Source organism: Gambusia affinis, linkage group LG17 (genome assembly GCF_019740435.1).
Source record: "Gambusia affinis linkage group LG17, SWU_Gaff_1.0, whole genome shotgun sequence".
In the NCBI taxonomy this organism is placed as follows: Eukaryota; Metazoa; Chordata; class Actinopteri; order Cyprinodontiformes; family Poeciliidae; genus Gambusia; species Gambusia affinis.
The window spans coordinates 5924750-5945902 of NC_057884.1; the positions used below are offsets into that span (position 1 = coordinate 5924750).

The 21153-nt window shown below is 39.6% G+C and overlaps 1 protein-coding gene across 2 annotated transcripts; it reads right to left on the minus strand.

Annotated features, from left to right (window-relative positions):
* Nucleotides 1-1839: 1839 nt before the first annotated feature.
* Nucleotides 1840-16962, minus strand: zgc:162472 (uncharacterized protein LOC553495 homolog). Of its 2 annotated transcripts, XM_044144774.1 has the most exons (26): nt 16836-16962; nt 15553-15593; nt 15150-15349; nt 14406-15057; nt 14177-14280; nt 13999-14064; nt 12953-13120; nt 12704-12837; nt 12511-12605; nt 12360-12414; nt 12152-12286; nt 11867-12076; nt 11508-11565; nt 11256-11424; nt 11065-11174; nt 10633-10954; nt 10328-10462; nt 8776-8812; nt 8567-8680; nt 5593-8475; nt 5338-5510; nt 3294-3345; nt 3025-3178; nt 2773-2910; nt 2465-2693; nt 1840-2384 (listed from the first exon to the last, which is right to left on the minus strand). In XM_044144774.1, exons 3-26 carry the CDS (start codon nt 15341-15343, stop codon nt 2280-2282), a joined length of 6492 nt encoding a protein of 2163 aa, XP_044000709.1. In that variant the 5' UTR covers nt 15344-15349; nt 15553-15593; nt 16836-16962; the 3' UTR covers nt 1840-2279. The 2 variants fall into 2 exon arrangements, with proteins under 2 accessions (XP_044000709.1, XP_044000710.1); XM_044144775.1 differs by lacking the exon at nt 10328-10462.
* Nucleotides 16963-21153: the final 4191 nt, after the last annotated feature.

The window sequence follows — 21153 nt, forward strand, 5'->3', positions numbered from 1 at the left end:
GAGGCCTTTCCGACCTCAACACCTGAAGCTCATCCATCAGACATGAACCGTCAGAATACCAGAGGAAACAAGTGTTACGTTACAGAGTTCAGTTTCGATGAACTTTTAAACAAACACAGACGAGCTGAAATCCTGAACCGCCTGCAGTTATTATTCTGAACTATTTCCTGAACAAAAGGCTGAGTGTTTTGTCTCAAAGCACTGACAGCAAGGTTCGTCAAAAAAAAAGAAAAATGGAAATGGCAGAACTGACGGGACAGTCAAGAGCATTAGGCCTGCACTGACAGCTGCTGTCTTCACTTGCACTGCAGAAGATGATACAAATGACAAGCAATGTTTGTGTTTGGAGTTGATAGATTAGTTTTTGCAGAACGTTAAAAAAAAAAAAAAAAAAAGAAATCCCTTGAAGGGAAATTAATTGTGTGTAGCAATGACTGTTCAGACCAGCAGGTGGGGCGTGAAAATAAACTAAAACACAGCAGTATTTATGTAAAAAAACAAAAAAAACAAAAAAAACAAAAAAAACAAGCCCAGACCATGAACGGGATCTAATAGCGTGTTGAATTTTCTTAAGTGTTTCTGGCCATTAAAGGGTTTATTTCTACAACTTAATAAATGGTACTTTTGAGCAACTTTATCACTAAAAGCAGAGAAAATGCTGGTTGGATATAATGTTGAATATTCCCCCCTCCCTCCACACCGTACAGGTATTTAAGAAGTAGAGCAAGGGTTTAATTATCTTCTAGAAAAACACTTTATTAAATGCGTAGTAAGCATTAATTTCATTAAGTCATGGAGAATTATGAGCAGGGTTTCTTCCTATGTAATGCTTCTCTAGATGCAAATTTAAAGCATTTCCCAACAATTTGAATGCATTTTTTTTTTCAAAAGCATAGAATATAAACAAAACAAAACAAAAAAAAAAACACACAAAATGCAAGGGGAAACCAAAAGTATCAAGACATTCAATAAATGCTGAAGTGGAGTTGTGGCAACACAGGGATTGTGGATGTAAATTAGGGTTAGATTTCTGTAACTTTAAATTTATTCCAAGAGAGTAATTTAAATAGTCTGGCAGCTGCTAAGCTGAAGTTTTCTCCTCACACTTTTGCAAATAACTACAGGAAATTCCAGATTTTGTAGTTACATTTCATCAAGGTGAGAGTTTAAGATGATTAGGAAAAAAAACAGATTACAGTGTTTAAGTAGGTAATTTCTAGAGTTCAGCCAGATTTTTTCTGTAAATTTTCCTTGGCTGACAATAAGATAAATACACCAGAGGGTAAAATGGCTGATAGTTTTATTTAAGACAGAGAAATATTTAGTATTTAAGTGACATTAGAAGGAGTTTGACAGCAGAAAGCAACTACAACTGAGAAGAATATTTCTATCAATTAATTCAATTAAATATTTGTTGCTTACACTAAATCAGAAAGCAGTTAGATGCTATAATGTTGTTGGTCTTCTTAAGCATTTTCCCCACATTTCAGAGCCTTTAACAGGACCAAATAAGTCACTAAATCTAATAAATCCAAAGCATTCAATTAATATTTTTGTGGCAACTTGTTCTAAATTTGTTGCATTGTGCAATCATCTGCACGCCAAAAAAAAAAAATACATATATATATATACATATATAATACACACTGGATGTTCAAGTTGCAAACATAAGTAGTACAAGGTATCAAATATAATATTTTGACTGCTTCTCATCTGTACAAGGTCAGGACACACACACAGCTACATATGGAAAATATCGGATCCGGTCTATTTTACAGAATGACATCTTCTGAAGTTTTGATGAACACAGACAAAATAAAAAAATCAACTATATGTATGCAGACATGGCTTCTTCTCATGGAGTTAAGTTTCTATTCAAAACCAATGATGCTGCCTAAAGTCTGAAAAAGTATGAAGATGAAGAAAAGAGGAAAAAAAATCCCTTCTACTGTACAATGTTTACATTTTCACAGCTGGTTTATGAAATCTGATAGCGATGTGTCCGTCAGCTGCCAGGTGTTCAGTCTACATCGTTTTGTCGGCCATATTTACACCGTTTCACATTTGGATTTAAACTAACAGACTCTTAAAAAAAAATAATAATCACATTTCAGTACATCTGTACACAGACAAAGTGCTTGTTGAAGTTCATGAAATGCATCTGGTAAAAGAACTGAGAAAAAAAAATGTAAAAATAAAATACAACCTTAAATAAACCACTGTAGAAATGATACAAGAGCATAAAAAAAAAAAGTGGAACTATAAGTGCTTTGCAGCTTTTATCCCTCGTCAACTTCTGTGAAGATGTCACTGAGGAAGTACTGCGACACGCTCGTAGGCTCGTTGTCAACAAAGCCGCTTTCCCTTTCCGGGGAAGTTAAAGCCTGCGACAGGGAGCAAACGTTTAGGTTTTAGAAATGTTGGAGATCAAAAATGAGCAAACACAAATCTGTATCCTCCTTACCGTAGATGAAGACCTCAGGCCAATATGAGCATGAACTGGAGCGGTGAGCGCCTCTGCTGCTGCTGCTTTGGTTTGACTGGAAATATTCGAATTTGATGCGGAGGCTGCAGGTGTTGAAGATGTCTGTTCTGCTTCGGTTGGAGTTTTCTTCCGGTTTCTCCCACTTGCTGCTTTTCTACACTTGGAACTCCTCGTTTCAGAAACGCTGGCTTCGGAAACTTTGGCTTTCCTGTGGCATACAAAAATAAAGTTAAACTAAAAGAGTCTACCTTGACAATCTGGAGAATTACTCCGATGTTCTCCCTCACCTGCTGAGATGAGCTTCCTTGTCGCCTAAATCATCACCGGCTTTTTCATTCGGCCCAGCGATGGAGCTCTCGAAGACTTTCGGTTCAACAGAAGCTTCTGGATGGTTTTCTTCTGCTTTCAAACTCACCTCAGGATCACTGCAAAGGGACAAGAAATGTGTGTGTGTGTGTGTGTGTGTGTGTGGGAGGGAGGAGGAATCAGAAATGATACTAAACATCCCAAACTTCCCTGGACGGAGAGCCGATACGAACCTCGGCTGCTGTGCTGATGCACCTGTTGAGGGACGATAGGAGAGGTTCTGGGCTCCACTCGCTCCCACTTCCCCTGCTGAGGGGACCGGGATCTCCGTCAGGGAGAGGATGAAAAAGGGCTCATCTGGATCTGAAGGCACTTGCTCTGGCAGTACTGAGAGGGAGCGAGGCATAATTCAGACAAAAAAAACCCCCCAAAAAAAACAGGAAAGCGAAAGCAAACCTCAAACAAAACGACGCGAGTGGGAGAAAATCTCTGATTGACTTACTCTGAGACAGGAGCGGATCTCTCTGAATCACCTCGGTACTTGATGTTTCATGCTGGGATTAAAGGAATCAAAGGGAGAAAATTTGAGGGGAAAGTAACAGCGTCTTTTTGTGTAGAACAACCCATCCGTGATCAAAGTGCCGACACTCAGTACTACAAAGCATGCTTTCTCAGACTTATTTAGTCAAAAGTTGTTCTACAGTCTTTGGGAAAGTATTTCTCACCCCTTGTGTTTTCCACATTTTGAGTTTGTCAAGTAGAACAAAGAAAAACTCAAACTTATTTTATTAGCATTTTTTTTTCCTTCTTGATCTTCAAAATGATATTTTTTACCGCTGGATTATATTGGGATCAATTACCCGCTTACAAATTAGATCAGTGGTCCCCAACCTCCAGGCCGGTACCAATTGGTACCGGGTCGCGCAAGAAATAATTAAATATATCTGTTTTATGTATTATTTGAGCCTGGAGGATATTTTATTTTGAAAATCCTTTAACCGGATTCTCTCGGTTACGTCTTGAGCGCCAACATTGAGCCCACAAGCAGCAAAATGAGTAAGAAACAGATCAGATTCTTTGGAAAGTTTCTTTGCGAAGGGGAAAAAGGCCAGAGAAGAGACAAGAGAATGGATTTATCCCGGTAGGTGATTCCCACATTCCAAGCTCTGCATGATATGGTGACCGGCTCGTTAATGAGGGAAATCAAACTGATTCGCCAGTAGAGACCATGAACACCCTGTGCATTAGCAACACTTCGGTGTCATTGTCCCAGATGGAACCGTCTCGTTGCAGAGAAACAAGCTCAGGGCTCCCATTAGTCGTCATCATGAGTTAAAATTTTCACAAAAGTAAAATGTTCGTTTTTGTAGCTCATCTGTATCTTATTTTGACGGGATATGTACACGTTACCATAGCGACCAGAGTCAGAGAGCGTTAGGGCAGTGGTCGAGACGAGATGAGAGGAGTAGAGCTTGTGAATTGTAGGTCTGGTTGACCCGGCACAATTTAAGGATTGTGGGCCGATTTTCCAAACTTCGGTGACCACGGAGCCGATAAAAGTCCAACAGGTTCGATCGGTTCGTGTGTCCAGCCACACGGCAGGAGCAACACGCCACACAGGAACCGAGTCCAGAAGAAAATCCAGTAAAACCCCCAACATGCCATACGTGAATTTAGAATAATCAAACACGGAAGAAGCAGCAGTGATAGTTTGTGGACTCATTTTAAGTGATAAAAGACGAAACAAAAAGAAAAGGCGTTTGAGCAGCCGCTCTATTTGCTGCACTGTGATTTGGAGGTTATGTTTTTTCGTAGTTAACATTTTTAACTGAATAAACATAACCATATATAGCAAACATATATAAAAACATATGTAAACATATATAAAAATGACCTTTACATATAGTAATAAACATTTCCATATATCATCTCGGATGTCCACCGGACTCTCAGTTGCCATGTCAACTGTTTGGTATCCTCTCGGTTCTTACGTCACCGCGCTTTCTGATTGGCTACCTGTCGCATTCAGCAGGCTGCTTCTCGCCCCCAGTCAGGAAAAAAAAACCACGGGCTGCGATAATCGGGTCAAGATTATGCTGAAAATGCCCGATTTTAGATCTGGCATATTCAACACAGCACCACGTAACACACCACACACTGCAGGACGTTTTAAGATGGTCGTAAAGGAAAAATCAGGCCGCAGCAAAACTGCCAAGTCTTGACCGGTCCACGGCATTAAACAGGTTGGGGACCACTGAATTTGATGACTTCAAAGAGACAAATTAATTGCACTGTATTATATTAAGGGTTGGCAAGGTAAATGTATTGAAACACAATTGTACACAAGACGTTTTGAACAATAATAATAATAATAAAAAAAGACCAAAAAAACCCCACATCTTTCACTTTAGCTTACAAAAAGCAAGGTACATTTGCCAGTAGAAGAAATTGCTGTAATATTGTCATTTGGCTTTATTTAAATTTTTAAAAAAGGAAATAAAAAACAATGTTGAGAAAGAATCTTGTTAATAAAGAAGCATATTTACCCCATAAGAAGATTGTGGTTTAACACAACCATGAGAATCAATTGAACTCGAGTCTTTTTCACTTGATTTCTCAATGTCTCCTCTTTCTGGATCATGGGTGTCCGCTTTAAGTTCACGTACAGATTTCTTGATTTCCTTAGAGGCACCAAAACCTTGCGAAGTACTGTCAGAGTCTGCAGAAAAGAAAAATGGTTTTAAAAAGTTATAAAGCACAAAGCAGTCAGGATTGCTTAGAGAATAGGAGAACCGGGAAACCTGTTTCCATTGGTTTTGTGTTTTCAGCTGGCTGGGTTTGCTGAAGACGTCCGCTGCAGCGCAGGTTGGGTTTCGGATTAATAGCCAAGTTGCAATCTCCAGATGAAAGACAGTCAGTGTTTGCTGGGTCTTCATCTAACATTTTGTCCTTAGTTGATTCCAGCGGTTGCTCCAATGCAACAGACGACGTCCCTTTTCTCTGGTCTTCAAGTGGTCTACTGTGATCGTCTGACTGAAGCTGTCTGACTGCAACTCTACAGCGTTTTTCTAAATTGGGCTTGGGTTTGACTTTGGAAAAGCGCTGCCTTCTTTGAGGCGTTGTTTTCTCTGTGACGGCTGAACTTGAAACTTCAACATTTGTTAGTACCTCAGTTTCTCTATTTTGCTCAGAGGATGGGCTTTGAGGTCTTCTTACAGTCTCTGTAGTTGTTGAGTTTTCTGTGTTTGATTTGTCACCCTTTTGATCACTGGCGGATGCAGTACAAGGTTCCATCTGATCTCGGGCTGAACTGCCCATCTTTGAATTGCTGGTTATTGCTGATTTAACTGTTTGTGAACCATTCATGCTCTCACTTGAAGCACCTTGAGCTGTCAGCTTTGCATCTGTGAACTCAGAATACTTCTCTTTTTTTACGGTTGTCTCTTGTGCACCGAGTTGGGGTTGGACTTCAGATTTGTCATCGGCTTTGGACCTTACAGGTCTTGAGGTCTGTGATAAATTTGGTTTAGGTTTTTGTGATTGACTCCTTTTGACCAGCTGAGCAGATGGCTCTTTATCCTCCTCCTGACTGACTTGTAACTCTTTAGATGGTGCAAAGCAAGCTGAAAGGTTGCTTCTTTCTAGATCTGCTCCTGAATTCAGGTTTGACCCTTGACCAAACTGTGGTTCTTTAACTGTTGGGTTATTACTGCTGAAGGTTGAAGATGTTGCATCTAAGAGGTTTTCACTGGATGTTGACTGAGGATTGGCATCAAAGTTTTGCTTCTTTGCTTCAGAAGGTGTCTTTTTCATTTCTGAAGATTGAGAGGTAAGAGGTGGAGTTAATTCCATCACAAGATTATTATTTTCACTTTGTTTGTCCAAAGACAGGCCGCAAGTTGGGTCTGGGTCCGGTTCAGGATTCGCGTGCTTCTCTGACTGGCTTGCTGATGTTCGAGGTTTCAGCTTTGAAGCTCTTGGTGCTTGAGAAATGTTAGGTCTAAGTCTGATTTTTGATAATCGATTTCTCCTCGGCTGTTCAGAAGTTGCATTTTCCCCGTCAGGTTTGCAGACGGCTGACTCTTCCTCAGGCCTTACAGACACAGCAGGTTGACCGCGTCGGTCTTGGTCAGAATCAAAGTTTGTTCGGCTAACATGTGATGTCATTGCACCACTGCATCTAATTTCACTTGTTTCATGGAGAGAATCCAAAGCTTTATCTGTGGACTTGAAAATCGAACATGATTCGATGCTGGTTTGCGTTTGACCTTGGTCGACTGGACGATGTTCCATGTCGACGTGAATAACAACCTCAGTAGATGCAGGTTTGTTTGCAACCTGCTTTGCTGTTGATTCATGAATGGAGTCCGAAGCCAGTATTGGGTTCAACCTTGAAACACGGTCGGTGTCTTCCAAGTGAATCCGTGTCGACTCTATAGAACTTTTCATTGCCGTGTCTTCTGTGGCTTGAGCTTTAGTTACCTTACTTCTTGAAGTCTGAGTTAGATTTGGTTTGGGTTTAACCTTCTGCAAATGGCTCCTTCTCAACTGAGCAGATGTAACATTACTCTCTTGTTTATTAGCTGGTTTGTTTTCTATAGGAGTGATTGAAATAGCAGGACTACAACTACGTTCTGGGGCCGCAGCTAATTCTACATTTGATTTATATTCAGCTTGTGTTTCTGGACTAGAAAGAACCTTAAGAATATTCTGACGTTCTGCTTGAGGGGACGCGTCAACATTTCTTGACAAGAAACTAGTAGATTGGGTTTCCATATCCAGTATGGTTTGCTTTTGGGATTCTGCGTTTGACGTAGTAAGTGGGATTGTCTTTACAGTCTCTTTACTGATCTGAGATTTATTCATTGCAGTTCTTGACATCTGTGGAAGGCTGGGTTTGATTTTGGACAACCTACTCCTTCTAGGTGCAGACACACCCATACTCTTTTGATTGGCAGGTAAATCCTTTTCAGCAGGAAGATGTTTGCTGCTGCTGTCTTGGATTGAGTCTGAAGGTGTGCCTGGCTCTGGTACAATATGCGTAAATTCTGACTTAGATTCCAAAGAGCTGCTTAAATCAGACTCAACAGTTCTGTCACGAGGTGCAACACTTACATCTTTACGATTGGGTGAGTTTGTACGTCTGGGAACCTCATTCCCACTACATTCAACCTGGGATAAAGACACGGAGCAACCCTGCGTGATCAAGGAACTCCCAAATTTCTCTTCTGTCAGCTGAACATCTTCAGGAGAATCACCAACTTCTAACACTGCTTCATCAGAGTCTGCTCTCTTTGGGGATGCTTCAACAGCACCAACCGACAGCCTCTCTTCAGCCTCCTTTTTTTTGGAAATCTCCGTTTGGATTGTTGGAGGTGCGGTCCTTGAAGATCGCCCAAGGTTTGGCTTTGGCTTCACTTTAGAAAAGCGCGCCACCTTGGTTGACGGAGAACTGCCATTTGAGCTCTGTGCAGTCTTTAGTTCGTCACATGTTGGCTCAATGGTTTTAACATGAGATGTATCGCTATGCTTCACTTCTAGGTTTCCTGGGTCCACACTGGCAACAGTTTTTGAAATTTCTCCACCTGTCTGAGAACATGCAGTAGACAAAGCTCTTTGCGGTGGTGCATCAGCCACAATCTGTTCATCCACGTGCTCTGATTTTTCCCCATCCGTTGCCATTTCTGAAATTAAACATTGTATACATTAACTCAACTTAAAATAAAGCAAAATCCAAACGTAGATGAGGAATTTAGTGGTTTCTGAAGCTCGTACCTGATGTGGAGGCTTGTGTAGTCGCTTCTCCCTGTGTCGACATAGAGACGTGACTAACCTTGCCGATGGTCAAGAGGGTTTGAGCGGCCTCATTATAGCTGTCATCCTGAGAAACTGAGTGTTAAAAATAAAACAAAAAACAAACGCATAGATGAGTCGCTGCACTTCTCTTCACCAGATACTTCAAAGTGAATGAACTCATGACATACATTCTGTTTGTTCTGAGGTAATAATGTCGATAACATCCTGCAACAGAAAAAGAAAAGATTTAAATGTCAATAGAAAAAAAGAAATACTTAAGACACACAAACATGCACGATTGCCCCAGTTACACTTCTTCATAATTTTTACAGCCGTACACAGTGCTTTACAAATGTACTCATGCTCCTTGATCTTCTTGAAAATGTCACTTTACAACCACAAACATGTTTAAAAACTGTGCACAAGTTTCCATCTCACAGTTATGCAGTATTTCATCAAATAAAGAAGTGTACATACCTCTACAAGGAACTGCAAGCTATAAATCAAACACATTACTAAATATGCATGTTTTATGACTTTCAAGACACTACTGCATTTAATTTATGTCAAAACTATCTGTTTTAATTGGAATGCACTTATATAAAAATTTGGGCCGATACTGAGATCTGATTTTAGCCTTACTGTTATGGCTGACAATATATCATCAATCACTGTCAAAAGGCCGACTTCCTCCCGTCACTCGCCCGAAGAAAATAGCAACAAGATGGAAATGAACATCGGTTGTCAATATTGGTGTGGTTTTAATCTTGGGACAATACGATATGTTAAAAAGTGACAAACATCAGCAAATGCCGATGTTTGTGCCGACACGTCGGGCAAACCTGTGTTTTATTTCTATGAACCACATTATGAACGTCAAGACACCACAACAGGATATTGCCAGTCTATTCTAATCAAGTCCTTATTTCTCTGTGCATTGAGTCAATTATTTTAGCTCAATATAAAGATTTTCTTTTAATTAGTTATTATAATGTAAAACATTGTTTGGGCTGCGTATTTTCAGAACATTCATAAAAACACTTTCGTCTTTTTTAGTGAATCTGCATGAAGTATTTGTGGTTTATTATGAGTTTGGCAGCGCCCCCTGCTGTACAGGTATCCACACTACCCACAAGACACAAATCTACCTCTGGTGTGAAAAATAGTGAAAAGCTCAAGTGAACAAAATAAAAAGACAGCATGGCTTGTAAAACTCGCAGAAGCAGTTTTGCATAGTTAAATTCACTTGTGTCTGTGTTAAGCAAAAAAATAAATAAAAATTTTAAATGTGTCTGTGTGAAGATGTTAATGTAGGTGTTCAAATTGGTTTTGTTTGAAATGTGCTGGACTTTTATTTTTTGTGACTAAAAGTATTACCCGTACTAAAGAATCTGTATGGGTTCTTTAGTACCGGGTCACAGATACTAAGAATCTGTGATTTTTTAGTACGGGTTTGTACCTCAATACATGCTGTGGTACAAATACAAAATACAAAGACTATCATTTAAATTTGTACGTATTACAGGTCAAAGTATTTCACAAAACAGCTAAAGTACTGCAGTAATAACTCATGGAAAACAAAGCAAATACATGACCTTAAAGTGTAAACAAATAAAACATTGGAATAAATTTGATCTAAACTGAACATCTCAGGTTGGACTCGAGAAAGAATAAATTCAACACCAGGTGTAACTGGGGACCACGATTTAACACACTACGATTTAATCATACGTGACTTACAACCAGCAGGTCCAACTGATGATCACATGCTTCAGCAGTGCTCGTCTCAGACTGTGTCTGATGGCAAGACGAATCAGGACACAGTGCATCTTGGGAGATGCCCAGCATATCGGGCATACTGGCCAAGATATCAAGCTAATTATAGGAAGGGGAGGGGTCAAGAGTGGAGGGTTTAAAATATGCAAAGTAAAATATGGAAAAAAAAGGGGGAACAAAATAGTTGAAGCACAAACAATGTTTGGAGGAGAAATGAAAATGAATGATGTGTCTCGGTGGCGTTCAAGTGGGGATTTTCTGCTTCCTACCTCGGCCATGGGGTCATCCACTTCAGAAATCACAGCATTCAGCGAGTGCAGGCCAGAAGACACGATGCCTTTACCGGAGCTGCAACCTGCATCTTCTTCATCTTCGTCCTCGTCGTCGCTGAAGTCTGGCCTGGAGGATCTGAGAGTGACCAGTTTGGACTTCTTGGGTTTTTGGTCTGATTGCGGTTTCAGTGATTTGCCTCTTTTCAGAGCCCCTTTGGGTTTGGGCTTTGAGGCTGAAGAAGTTTCAGCTTCAGAGGAATTTAATTCATCGTTGCTAGGATAAGCAAAGGCCAGATTGGGTTTGGGGATTCTTCCATATCTACAAATCAAATGGACAAAAGTAAGTTGTACTCTAAATAACCTGGGGATTAGAAGTTAATCAGTAGGGGTCCTCTATCTTTAATTTTGCCAAAAGATGGATAACTTCACCTGGTGGGTCCTTGATGCTTTACTGGTTCCTCTTCCTCTTCAGAAGAAATGTCATCGCCGGAAAACTTTTCCCTGCTAGTTTTGCGTGCATTTGATTCATTCCTATTCACCTAAAACATAAGCAGGCTTTAAATAAGAAAAAAATTACAGCATAAAGAAGATTTTGATGGCTCAGAATAACAATTAATAACCTGTTCTTCTTCACTCGCATTCTTATCCCCTTTATCTGACTGGGTTTCTTCGCTTTTCCCCTTTTTGCCTCCCCTCTGGCCCAAAGGCAGGAGTGGTTTTGGTGCTCTGGCTCGTGACAGCTTGGCTGGCTTGATAACCGGATCCCTGGTTGTGTTTACGTTTGGAGTCCTAAAGGTTAGAGCAAACCAAAAAAGTTTCAATTTCAATTTCTTTCAAACAGTGTTACATTCAAACCGATCGCGCAGCATTACGTTTGTGAATCGGTGTGGCTCTCAGGAAGTGCCGCCTCCGAGTCTCCGGGTTCTTCACCTGAGAAAAAAGTAAAAGAAGAATCAAAACACCAAAGGGACATTTCGAACATTTATTAACAAACACACCTTTAGAGTTCAAGAGAACAGGCAAAAAAAAAAAATAAATCAACTGGTTATCCAAAACCAGCTGGTTTCACTTTTGAAACACAGTGCACAATATTATCTGTTTTACAATACTCTTAATTCTGAAGTGAAATCCTTTTTCAACTACAAAATCTCTGACTGGTCCATCTCTAATATTAACTGGTCATACTGGACCAAACGTAGAAAAACAAGAGTCAGATTTTTCCTCTTAAGACCTGTTTTGTTTTTCTTCTCTTTCGTTTCCTCCCCGTTTTTCTTTTTGCGCTTTTTCTTTGGCTCAGAAGCAGGAGTTTCCCCTTCGTTACACTGGTCCTCGTTCTCTTTCTCCTCTTTCTCCAAGTCGGGAATTTCGCCGTCCTCCTCCTCCTCTTCCTCCTCCTCCTCCTCTTCCTCCACGTCACTCAGACTCTTTGCCGATTTCTTGCCTGCAAATAAAAGCAAAGATTTATAAATGAGACAAACCTATGAAACTTCTTTAAAAGGTCTGAGGACTGTATTACCCTTTGGCCTCGTTCTGGCTTTCCTTTTGTTGTTCTTCCCAACGAGCGACTTGAGTTTCTTCTTCTCTCTCTGAAACTCCATAATTTTCTCCAGCAGCTTAGAAAAGTATTCTATATCCAGTTTTCGCCTCTCTCCTAAGAAGCAAACGTCCCATTAAACTACATTCACCAATCACGACTCACCTACTGTCACACTATAAGCACTTACTAAAAGCTTTGTCAACCCTCCAGGAGTTTTGTCGCTCTTCTTTTTTGAACTTGTTCTGAAAAATATATGTATGTTTGTACATTTAGATCACCTGTGAATTGCCTCTTTATGTCTTGTAAATACACATATTACAAGTAGTCAACAATCCCACTTTTATTTCTGAGCGAGCTCTGTGTGGAAACAGTTGGCAAATCATGGAAAAGTCTGTCCCCACCATGCTGACCGCCAGGAAGAACATGTCAGTCTCTGAGGAGAACCGAACACAACAAAGACATGTCAAAAATGAAGTTAAGAACATTACAGCCGTGCAGAAAAATGTAGACAACAATCTGTGTCGGTTGAACCTTCAATCGACCAGGGTTTGGAGTAATTTGATTTCCTGAAGCTTGCGTAAGTTGTCGTGGAGCCTCTCTCAAAGATGGGGTCTCTGTCGGACGCTGGGTTCGGCCCTTTGGCTCGCTGGACTTCCACCGTCAAGCTGAGAGGAGGTTTGATAAATCACAAAAAAAAAAAAAAGAAACAAGACATACAAACAATCAAACATCGCTTGATGTGATGAGGGATCATAACAAACTGTGAGGAACTCTGCTCACCTCTCTTCATCTATGATCAGTGAGCCGTCTTCTGCTACTTTGAGCTGAGGAACCATGAGAGATTCTTCCTGGTCTTCCTCTGCCGCGGCGTCTTCTTCTTCCTCCTCTTCTTCTCTGGTATTCACTTTGGCAGGGGCGACCTCAGGTACCGGAGGTCGCTCCGTTGATCTTTAGGAGATGGAAAACATAATGTGCGATGGAATAAAACAACATTTAAGAGACATTATGCTAAGACCCGCAGATGTGGATTTCAGACAAAAATGTGCAACTTTATCCAAAATATTCCCTCATTAAATGTCATTTAGCTTGAAGTGAAAGCCAAACTTGAGACGGTGCAGTCATAGCATTTCTGGATGAAGGGTATTAAAGGCGGTCAAAGTTCAAACTTACCAGATTTCATGCATAATAAGCACCACCAGAGGTTGCTCACAAGTCATTTCTTTCACATTTTCATTTCCGTGCTAGGTTTGCATAAAAAATATGATATTGGATGTAAGTTATGTTCATTTTGTAGTCATTTCCTATAGAGCTCATCTTCAGATAAATTTGTGTTTATAATTCAAAAAAGTCTCGCTGCTGTTGAACGCCTCTGGTCTCATGTCATCAAGGCGCAGTTAGCCTTAAGTTCAAAGCAATAAAGCCAAATTCTAGCAGACCACACTGACACCTGGTGGCCAACTAAAGCCATAGCAACCTAAAGAGCAAAGCACAAAGTATTTTAGTCTTCAAAAAGGACTATTTTAAATCTCTATTTTAAATACTCTTTTTTTATAAATTAACACTTAAATTGTTTTATTAAGACGAATCTCAAAAGAGCTAACACTTGTTAACACTTCAATTGCAATTAGATTGCAATTGCAAGACGTTTGCTAGACTGAAGGAGTCAAGCAAACATCTGATATTGCCGTTGGTATTCTAAGTTACATCAGAATAAGATTAAGTAAGCAGCTCTCATTTATGGAGTCCTCTTAAGCAGCGTTTCTGCTGAATGTTCTCCATCAATAAAACCACGGTAAGGCCATCAGGTACAAATGAGACAAACACACCCTTCTCTTCTTGGTGAAGGTGGGATCACCGTCTCGTTCTCCTCGTTGTGTTCTTCCAAACTGGATCTGAAAAGATTGACAAATCAGGTTTTTTTTTTTTTTTAAAAAAAAGCAGCTTCATTCACAATTACGAAATATCTCAGAGATGCTGACCTGGAGAAAATGTCAAGAGACGTACCTCATGGGATTGGACGTAGGGAGGTAGTGGATGAGGTCTCTCATGGTCATTTTTGTTGGGTCTAAAATTAACTCCTTTCGATGTGCTTTAGCTCTTTTGAGATTCTGCAACACAAAATTAAGCCATATTTTATTTATACCCAGTAATACCGGTGTTGATAGTAATAAGAAAATTTTTTACTGAAGCTAAATGTCTTGCATGCTGAGAATGTGAATAATCCTGAGCTAACCGTTTCTTTGCAGCGCTCCTGCCTCAGCAGCTCTCTCAGCCTCCGAGCCTTTAACATCCTCTGTACGTCTGATGGGTCATTCAGGAGTCTGCTCAGGGACATCGCTGATGGGGTCATTGAAGTGACATTTTTTGATGACATGAGAGTCTTTGCTTTCTCTGATATTTCTGTAGCTTCCTTATCTGGTATAGAAGGCGGCACTCTGTCGTGTGTTCTTGGATGAACTTCCTTGGCCTGACTGGTTGCAGTGTTTTCCACTTGTTTGCTGCGGTCTGCCGGCAGATGGGTTGGCTTTGGCGAGTCCCCAGACGGCGAATCAGACGAAGGTCCTGGTTTGTCAGAGGAGACGGGGCCGACTTTTGGTTGTATTTTGTGCTGCTTCGCATCTTCAGAGAGTCTTCTTCGCCTCGGGGACTGGAGTCCTCGAGGGGCTGCGGTTTTCGCCGGTTGACTAGATGTCGACGGCTTTTCTAGGTCTGACCCACACACGCCGTCGCCTGGAGGCGCGGTGACTGCTTTGACGGGGGATTTTGGTGTCCGGGAGATGGCCGGAGGCCGTCCAGGAGCCACCTTGGGCTTGATGGAGAAGCGCTTCCGTCTCTGGACTGATGCCGAGGAGCTGGCGCCGTCCCCGTTCTGGTCATTGCCGTCGCTAAACAAATATTTGAAGAGTTAGTTTGGCTGCTCAACGTAAAAGAAAGAGCTACAGCCACTCGAGTAGCTTGAGTCGACTCTCCCACTCACCCTGTACTGGGAGCATTTTCTGATGGGGTCACGTCAGAGCTACTTGCCAGAGAAGCGTTATTGCTCTCGTTTGGTTCCTTTTGGGTTTGACTTGTCTCCTGGCTTGCTGCCGGGGGTTCCTGAGGCGTTCCTGCTGCCGTTCTCCCGACCGTGCCGACATTGGGGCGAACACTGAATCTCGACCGACGAAACATTTTAACCTGAAGACCAGAGATTAAGAAGCAGTGCAGTTAAATCTGCAAGACCAACTTATCCAGAGATAGCAAGTCGTTATTTGACAACTACTTTAAACGTCTTTAAGACAGACATTTAAAGAGGAATTAGCTCAGCTTACATATTTTAAAAATATTCGCTCAACCACAATTTAATGCAAAATGTTTAATGAATCATATGTACATCCTACCACAAAGTGACGTCTTTAGCATGTTCACCAGTTCTCCCAACCTGATAACAAAATAAAATCAGGATCAGTTAATAAGAACTACATCCTCACATACTCTCAGCTACAGCTGTGATAAAGTGGTTTATCTTGCTATTCTGTGCCTTTTCCGCCTTTTATCATTGTAATTTCAATCAAACATCCACAACATCATACACTTTTATTATTGACTATCAATAATAATCATCTAGTAATATAAAGAAGGGATTCATAAGTACATAGATTGCCTTGAGAAAATATTCATATCCCTTTGAACATTTACCAGATCCAACAGAATATGGAGGTAAATAAGCATACATACAGCCAGAGCAATAGAACTGTTTGTTCAGTTATTTGTCATGCTAGTGTCCTACTCAAAGTCTGGATTTGAATCCCACTGAAATTCTAAAGCATGACTAAATTCAATTCAAACATAGGTAGACTACCTGCTTTCACTGAAATGGTATGTAATTTCACAGAAAAGAATTGGCAAAAATTACAGTGTAAAAGCAATCATTTTTCATAGCAATTAATTGTTTTTCCTTTGACTTAACATTTATGCACAACTTTTTTTTATCTACTACTAATAAAACGCAGTGACTTTATGGTTGTAATGAAATAAAAGGTGAAATCAAATGGCTATGAATACGTCTGCAAGGTTATATGTAAAAGATGTATTTGTTGTGAAAAGTTAGCACAATTTAGTTTTATTGCTCACCAATTATTTAAATGTTTCGCTACAGTAAACATTTAAATCTGTTGCCAGGAAACCAAGAAACAGTTAAAATAGGCAGAGCAAGAGCTTCCTAAGACATATTTTATACAGTCAGCTTACAGCAATAAAACACTATTTTTATTGCAACAAATAATCAACTTGTCCAACTTCTACACCAAAACTAAGAATGTTTTGACGATAATCTACTGCTCTTCCCAGCTAAGTCTCAGCTGTTCTGATCAGATGATAACAAAACTGTCAAGGCCAGCGATGTTCGACACATGGGAGAGCGTTCAGGGTTAATGTAAACATAAATCCTCTAAATAATTGAGCGACCCCACCTTTGTGCAAAGACGACTCTTCTTTAACGCGCCAAATAATGCTCACTTTTTCATGGCAAGTAGAAAAGTGCACAAGGCAGTGCTTACACCCCACAACAATGCTACAGTGTGGCAACGACTGAAGCATGAAGCTGAGATATAGCTTCATGCTATCAAAGTAGTGTGACTCAAACGACCGTAATAATCTCGACGACATTTCCGTAGCATCATACCTGTTCAATAGTATCCCGTTTTCCTGAATAAGCGAGCCGCAATGTATCGAAGAAAAGAAATAGGTAGCGGATCCCGTGCGGTTACTAGTCCGCCATGTTTTTTTTATGACGTAAATTCTCTCGGTGAAAAGATTTGTGGGAAACGTAGTCTCGCGATGTAACAGTTTGGCTGAAGCAATATCAGATGGTGCGAGAGAAACCACAAGCTTGTTTTCTGAAGTCTTTTGAATACGTCTTTGAAGCTATTTTAGGAGTTCTGGACATTTCCCTAGTAAAATATGAGAAAAGGGAATAATGATTTTTTTTTTTATCAATGTGTGGAGAATAAGAACATTCTGCTAATTCATATAGTGAATATAAATGTTTAAAAAGTTCAAATTTGGAGGAGGGGGATATTGTAAAGACTTGAGATGAATACATTATGCTAAGTTTGTTGTAGCAATATACATCACTGTAAAATATGAGGTTTGACCATTACTATTTCATAATATAATTCTTGATTGTTTCATTGCAAATAAAAAAAAAAAAACTGTGATTCCAATGTTGTCTTTTATAATATTTTGTCTGAAATAAGCTAAACCAAACTTAATCATGGGGAAATCATCTCAAATAGCTTTGAAAGTCAGTTTGAAAAGAAAAATTTGTGGGGCAGATGTTTAAAGCTTGCACTTATATCCATATCTTACATTGCAGCTCTATTAAAAAATATTGTCAAAACAAACTAGTCAAGCATTTGTTTGTACCCAAACAAATAAACAGAATATAATTCAAGCTATTAACATGTTTTAGCTACTTATTCTCATCATGGGTTACCAAAATATTGTTCATGTTAATTCACAAGCAACCACAAGATGACAGTAGATCGATATATAAAAGGATCATGAATGACCTTGAACATTTTCACATTTTACCATTTGTAAACAATTTTAATAGATTTTGTGTGATAGGTTAACAACCAGGGGTGTGTATTTTCTGAATCTGTTGTTTTTTAATCTAATCATTTTCCATTTTCCTATTATAACAGAATTATACATTATGAATCTAAAACATAAACTCTTTTTACTAGTTAGGTAACTTCTGAACGTAGTTGGCTGCACTTGATTTTATTTTGTAGAATCAGACTAAAGGGGGCTGAATGTTAAAGAAAAACCACAGCGCTCAGATATATTTAAGTAAAAAGTTTTGAAAACCAAGCATCATTTTCATTTGACTTCACTATTGACAGTGTTCTGTTAGTCTTTGACGTAGACGGCATAGATTTATTAATGTGACCTAAACGTGATTTACACATGCAGAGCAGATTTTGTATGTGTACTTGTGGCTGTGTGAGACACACAGTGAAAGCTGTCAAATTTAAATATGAGGAACAGTGTGAATTAGGAACCGTGTTAAAGGTTTGAGCGTTACATTGCTCACATCTAAGAATATTTTGCACTTCTCTTACGATGTCATAGAGCAAAAGAGTCTCACAACTTTATTTAGTGCCACTTCTTGAGCTCCTCTTTGCATTTGACAGAATAAATCTTGGACTTATAATTATCCACAGTCCCTCCGATGTAGACACAACAATTGTTGTTGAAATTCTGTTAAGATTTTCCAGAATAAAGCAGCCACTTTTAAATTCAACGTATACAGTAGCATAACATTCTTTGTGTTAAACCCCGAAATAAAGGAAGTCACACATCCAACACTGATTAAAAGAATCCATGAGCCTGATGTAAAATCTATTAAATTTATGTCCATCTATTTAAGGAGAGGAAACCATTCAAAAGAGTCCGTAAAAATCCAAATTAATAGAAAACATTCACTTTTGTTAAAGCCAGAAAAGTATATCGATGTTAACTCGCCACTTTGTCATTATTTTACACTCCAATGAAGTTTCATCATGTTCCATGGGACATGTCTCTACTGCTCAATGGAGTATGGTTTTATTTAGTTTTTACTTTTTAACTTTTCTTTGATGCAACCCTGTAAAGCACAAGTGTCAAACTCCAGTCCTCGAGGGTCGCTGTCCTGCAGTTTTTAGATGTGCCACATGTAAAAAAAACACTGGAATGAAATGGCTTAATCACCTCCTCCTTGTGTAGATCAGTTCTCCAGAGCCTTGCTAATGACCTAATTATTCTATTCAGATGGTGCAGCAGAGGCACATCTAAAAGTTGGAGGACAGCGGCCCTTGAGGACTGGAGTTTGACACCCCTGCTGTAAAGTAACCCTCTCTGTTCCTCCTAGAGCGTAGTCAGCCCAATTTATTCTCGAAGAAAAAGCAACGGAACTTTTTTAAACTCTCGAATGTTCCTCTTTTTCTAATCATGAAGCGTTCCTCAGTTTCTCAGACTGCTGAAAAGTCGCGTGCCATTTACAGTCATGGTGGTTTTAGAACTCCCATGTTAGTCAGCAGCTCATTTCTTCAGAGTGATTGTTATCTGATGAGGCCTTTTATAACATTTGAACACATGCAAATTAAGTCTCTGCTACTGCATGCAATGTGCATGACTGGTCTAAAATCTATTCATGCTGAATTAAAACCCCCGTCCCAAAAAAAATCAATTCATGTTGATGTGACTGTCATGTTTGCCAGGGCCTCCGCTGACATGCAAATCTACATTTCATGGTTGTATTTATACAATTCACAAACCAACGAGGCTGGTTCCTGTTTCATGGGCTGGACGTGTCTACCTTTAATTTGATGTGTATTTTTTTTTCCCATGTTTGGCTAAATTCAATACAGAATAATACATTAAGCATGATCTTTATCTGAGTTTACTACAGATTCAATGAGCAAATTATCTTTTGTACCCAAGTACACGATAAAAAAATTGTAATTACACATTATCCTGAAATAGCGTGTTTGAATTCATGCACCGGTTGGTATATATTTGGTGGAGATTAGTGAAGACTTTCCTGTTGATTAGCATGTTTGCGGACGCCCAGAAGTTTCTTGAAACTCTGTGGGTGGGGTGTGAAGCGTCTGTGAAACCTTCTTTTGAGGAACCACAAAAAAGTATCCGTTTCTTTTCTTCAGAAAGCGTCTCAATTTGGTAGATAGAACTGCAAAAAGAAACTGACCCATTCAAGAGCCAGATGACTTAAAAAGCTTAAAACTTTTGATGCTTGTGATTTGGTATTATCCAGATAAGACGCACTTTATCGTCCCCTACGGGAAATTTGTTCTACAGTGACTGCAAAACATACAAACACGCTGCAAAAAGATAAGAAACATCACAGAAAAGGTAATAATTCATAACTATGCTAACAGGAAGTGAGGCGGGTCCTGCAAGACCTTTTGTGCCTGTTTGACTACAGCGCCCTCATAAATCTTCATTGAAGATTTCACCATATTTGGGAATGTAGATTTAGCCTGCATAGTAAATAAGCCAAACCAAACAGCCATGTCATTCAAAATTATACTGCCAGGAGCGACATTGTGAAAGATCCACTTGATCTTAGATTGGACTCCACACACCCTCCAGTCTGCACCAAAAAAAAAAACCCACAGTCTTTGGGTTAGTATGGAGCAGAGGTAGTCACCATGACCACTACAGCACAATGTGTTGCACCTAATAGAACCAGGATATTCAAAGATGACTGCCTGTTCAATTCACTTAGCATGTGCTCTCACCCCCCTTGAATCAAAGGCAGTTTCCTCAGTTTAACTAGGATTCAAACCTGGTTTTAAAGGTCACAGGAGATACACAGCAGGGTCCTACTGTAACAAATTCAAAATAACAGTGTCATCTGAAAATTTGATGACAGTTATTGGACTTCCACAAAGGAAGCAGGCAGGAAAGGAAAAAGTAAAGAGCTGACACAGCCTTGGAGAGTATGCTGAAAAAGAATACAACCCAACATCAACACTCATATTGATCAGTTTTTCGACAATCAAAGCTGTCAAAACACCGTATCAAAAGCTGTACAGGGAACCAGTGCATCCTCTGTGCTTTGGCCATGCCTATAGACAAACTGCCAAATGTGAAAGAGTTGCTGCTGAAACACAGCAATTCTTCCAAAACATCTCATAACTACTGAGGTTAAGGCCATGGATCTGAAGTGGTTAAGTGACACTTTGGGAACATTTGACACTCAGCCAAGAGCATAAACAGTAGAACTGTAATTAGTTTATTTTATTTTATTTTTTGTTATTTAAATTGCTTAAATTAAATTTACTGTCACCAGGTTTAATAATTGACTTTGGACTGTACAAAAAAAAAAAAAGTGTAAAAAGCATGTATTTTAGCAGAGTGGGCAGAAGATTAAAACTTCAAGAAAAAAGTTCAAATGATGATGCAATCCTTTGGTCATGATGAAAACTACGTAA